Source organism: Myotis brandtii, unplaced genomic scaffold (assembly GCF_000412655.1).
Source record: "Myotis brandtii unplaced genomic scaffold, ASM41265v1 scaffold731, whole genome shotgun sequence".
NCBI classification, from domain to species: domain Eukaryota; kingdom Metazoa; phylum Chordata; class Mammalia; order Chiroptera; family Vespertilionidae; genus Myotis; species Myotis brandtii.
The window spans coordinates 251,816-255,870 of record NW_005370895.1 but is presented as its reverse complement, the minus strand read 5'-3'; the positions used below and the strand labels follow the sequence as shown (position 1 = coordinate 255,870).

General features: G+C 51.5%; 1 protein-coding gene across 2 annotated transcripts in view; it reads left to right on the top strand.

Annotated features, from left to right (window-relative positions):
• DLEC1 (deleted in lung and esophageal cancer 1) overlaps positions 1–4,055 on the top strand; it is an 81,360-nt gene that overhangs the window by 46,633 nt on the left and 30,672 nt on the right. For both annotated transcript variants that reach the window (XM_014530326.1, XM_014530327.1), the window contains exons 18-19: positions 60–218; positions 1,395–1,534. In XM_014530326.1, coding sequence (XP_014385812.1) covers positions 60–218; positions 1,395–1,534 — 299 coding nt within the window. The remainder of the gene's footprint in view (positions 1–59; positions 219–1,394; positions 1,535–4,055) is intronic.

Here is a 4,055-nt window from a genome sequence, read left to right as displayed (position 1 = left end):
GGGGGGGGACAAACGGGGGCACAGAGCCCACTCCCAGTGATGGGCCCCGTGTGTCTCAGGGGCCGGCCCTCGTCATCAGCGTCTCGGCCCTGCAGTTCGGGTTGCTGCGCCTGGGCCACAAGGCCACCAAGTGCATCCGCATCCAGAACACCAGCCCGCTCTCGGCCACGTGGCTCCTGAAGGAGAGCTCGGTCTGCCTGGAGGAGAGGCAGGAGGGCGTAAGTCGGGGCCGACTCACCTGTGCCCTGTTTCAACGGTGGATCCTGGGCGGGGCCTGCAGAGGGTGGGGTCTGGGAGAGGAGACGCTGCCTGGTGACGCCCCAGTTCTCCCCATCTCCGAGCAGGCGGGTCCTTTCTGCAGCAGAACTTGACCCCAAACAGGATTTTCCTGTTACTTGCTCTGTCAGTCGGATGCAGAAATAGGACCTGGGTGTCTCCCTCGGTCAGAGCAGCCTGAGTCAGGAAGATAATAGGGAGCTGGGCTGGGCAGGAAGCTCCCCAGGCCTCCAGGGAGGGGCCGGCTGGGTGGGCTCACCCCGGGGTCCCCAACTTCTCAGGCAGGGAGTGTGCCTGCAGTTTGAATACCTGCCACCAGGTGGTGCTTGGGCCTGGGCTCCTCAGCCAAACGAAAGGCTCCTAAAAGAGAGAACTCAAGATTCATTTCCATTCAAAGAGCCCTTTTCTTTTTACTGTAAAATAAGAAAATACTAAAGGTGGCAAAGTATCATCACCCCACACTCACACTGTGGCTCACACTTGACTGTATGATGCGCGATCCCGAAGACGACCAAGCCACGGTCCTTGTTACTCCCCAGCGGCAGTTAGCGGTAAACCATCCACTCTTTTTAAAAAAAAAAAAATATATATATATTTTTATTGATTTCAGACAGGAAGGGAGAGAGAGAGAGAAACATCAATGATGAGAAAGAATCATTGATCAGCTGCCTCCTGCATGCCCCCTACTGGGGATTGAGCCTGCCTGCAGCCCGGGAATTGAACTGTGACCTCCTAGTTCATGGTCCGATGCTCAACCACTGAGCACACTGGCCTGGCCTAGGCCACCTGCACTCTTCGCCCACAGCAGCAGCAGGTCCTTGGGAGCTGCCTCAGGTTGTCGCTGCACCTGTGAGCCTCTGGCCCGGTCTGCTTGGTGAAGGCACCTTGGCCAGTCCTGGGGTCCTCCTCCTTTACTTGGAGACCCGGTCTTTGTCCTCTGAGTCCTGAGACTCTTGCGCAGCCATGTTCCCCCTCCCGCCTGCTGCCTTCTGTATCCTGCGTGGCTCTTTGACGAGCTGGGGGCAGCTTGGGGTGACCCTGGTTGGGCATGGCCAGCCCCAAGTTCTGCAATTCCAAGTGATCGCACCCCTTATCCTTCCGGGTTGACCTCCCGTCAGGTGTCTCCTTTCGACATTGAGCCCTCGGGCGGCGAGGTGCACCCTCTGGGGGAGTGCAGGGTGAGCATCACCTTGGAGGCTCGTCAGGCCCAGTGTCTGCAGACGGTCCTGGTGCTGGAGGTGGTGAACGGGCCCTGGAGGTAAGGGGGCGCCCCTGACAACACACTTTCGGCATAATCCTAGTCTATTCGCATATGTGATGTGTAATTTTTATCTGTAGACATTTCAGAATTTAAAGGTGTTAATACATGTTTATTCTATAAAATTCGGAAATTACAGAAAATGCCCATTATGGTAAAATACGTGTCTACCCCGTGACTCCCGGAGAGACTTACGCGTGTGCGGTGGCAGCCGTGTGCTCATATGGGAATTCTCAGGGCCCCACTGTTCATAATAGTGAAAAACTGGAAACAATCAATATTCAACAGGAGAACAGACACAAAATAGTCGTGGCTTATTTAAATGAGTGAATGCCATTGGTTCTGGGAGGAACACATGAAGGTTCCAACGGTTATTAGTGACATACATTCCTTCCTTCCTTCCTTCCTTCCTTCCTTCCTTCCTTCCTTCCAGAAAATTCCTTAAATATGCAAAAACAGAATCGTATAATGAGCCCCACGTACCCAGCACCTACCTTCGTAATTATCCAATCACTGCAAGTATTGAGTCATCCACAGCCTCGGCCCCCTCCCACATTATTTTGAAGCGTAATATTCGTTTCCTTAGGCTGCCGGGTGGAAATATTCTGTAATAAGCTGAGTAGCAGTGGCACACGGGTGTTCTTATTTTTTAAACGGAATGTATTTACACTGTGTCTTACAGTCATTTCTGCGTGTATTTCGTCATGAAAACGTTTAAATGCTCATTTTAAACCTTTATGGATCCTCCAAAAATACTGTGCCGTTTTATACTCCCACTTGCAGTCTATGAGGCTGCCCACTGTCCCACACTCTCACAGCGACAGATAGGAACTCATTTTTTTATACTCTGACCATCTGACGGGGGAGTAAATACCAGCAGTGTCTCGCTCGAATGTGCTTTTCCCGGGTCACAGCACAGGATCGAGTGTGAGTCTTTTCCTCTCGGGCCCTGCGTGGCACCCTGAGGACCTTGACTATGAATGAAGGTTAAGTCTGTCTTCTCATCAGGGTGAACGCCTTTACGTCTTTGCTTATTTCCTTCCCTTCTCGATCCCTGATCTTTCTTCTTAAAGGACCTTGTGTTCATCAGAATTTTCCAGGTGCAGGTGATGGAAACACGGATGCAACCACGTTAGGCAACAAAGGGGAGCATGTGACTGGGCAGCCCCGCCCTGCTGACGGCAGGGGCTCCCGCCTTTCCCCCTGCCCGGTCTTCTGCTTCTCTCTCGTTCCCACCAGCCTTCCCTCTACCCCACTCCAGCCCCTCTCCAACCCTCAGCTCTGCGCCTCTCTCTTTGTTGGCCTTTCTCTCCCCTGTTGGAGAGGGGCCCTTGGCCACTCTGCCCTGAGGAAGGGGTCCACTTAGAACTCCAGGCTCACGCACTCCCAGCTTAACCTCCGTGAAAGATGAAACTGGCTTTCTCCGGCGACAGGCTCTGCTTGGTTCTCTTTGGGTCATGTGCCCACCTCCTGTGACTGGGGAGGGTCTGTCTCAGAAGAAGCCTTGCTGGACCTATATTGCATGAATTTAACCATTTTTCTCATATTTTTCGCCTCTCAGTGTTTTTGCTTCTTGTTCGGGGAGATGGCCTTGGCCTTGCATTTCACTAATTTGATAGATGCCCTTCTTTTGACAGCCATGTTTTGAAATCCCAAGTTTTTTTGTTCTTGGATCGTTTGCTTTTTTTATAGTCATGTAATTATCTTATGGATGCAGCCGCCTCTTACGTTTCCCCAAGGAAATGAGTTTTTGTTTCCTCAGATTTTGGTTTAGAGTCCTTCTCCTTCACTGGTTTTCCTTCTACGTCTAGTAATCCTTGGCTGCCCATTCCTGTTTTTAAATGGAAGAGGAAGTTGATTTGCATAAGGAGCTAATGGTGTCAGTGTTCCCTGAGTCAGTGCGTGTAGGTGTGTGCTGTGAGCACTCCTCTCCCAAGGGGTGCAGGTGAGAACCCTCAGAGGACAGAGCTACCTGACCCCGTAAGAGGAAGGGGCCTTGTCAAAGGGGTTAAACAGGCCAAGTCAAGCAGCAAGGGGAACCCACACTGGCCAGCTACACAAGTCATTCCATTCATTCATTCGTAAATAGGCACAAAGGACTAGGCTCTATCTGTTTGGTTGCTTTCCCTCCATGGTAGTTGAGAGGCCCAAGGTTACTGCAGGATCTACCCACACCCTCATCCTTCTGGGGGAATAAATCCTGCTGCAGCCAGTCTTCTGTGTGTCGTGTGAGCGAGCGCAGGGCTTGCGGCCCTGGACTAGCTGACTGATCTCCCACAGTCCTTCAGTTACCGCCCCCCCTGGCTGTTTCCCACATTCATTCTACAGGGCCTTCTCCCCCAGGGGTCTTAAGTAGTAGTTTTGTTCTCCTCTGTTTTAACTGATCTGATTACATCCTTTTTTTATTTCTTTTTTCTCATTGGAATAGCATTATATTTATTTCTTTCTTTAATGTTTATTTTTACATATAGTGTGTGCGGATTTGTGCACCGGTGGGGTCCCTCGGCCGGTTTCAGCCTGA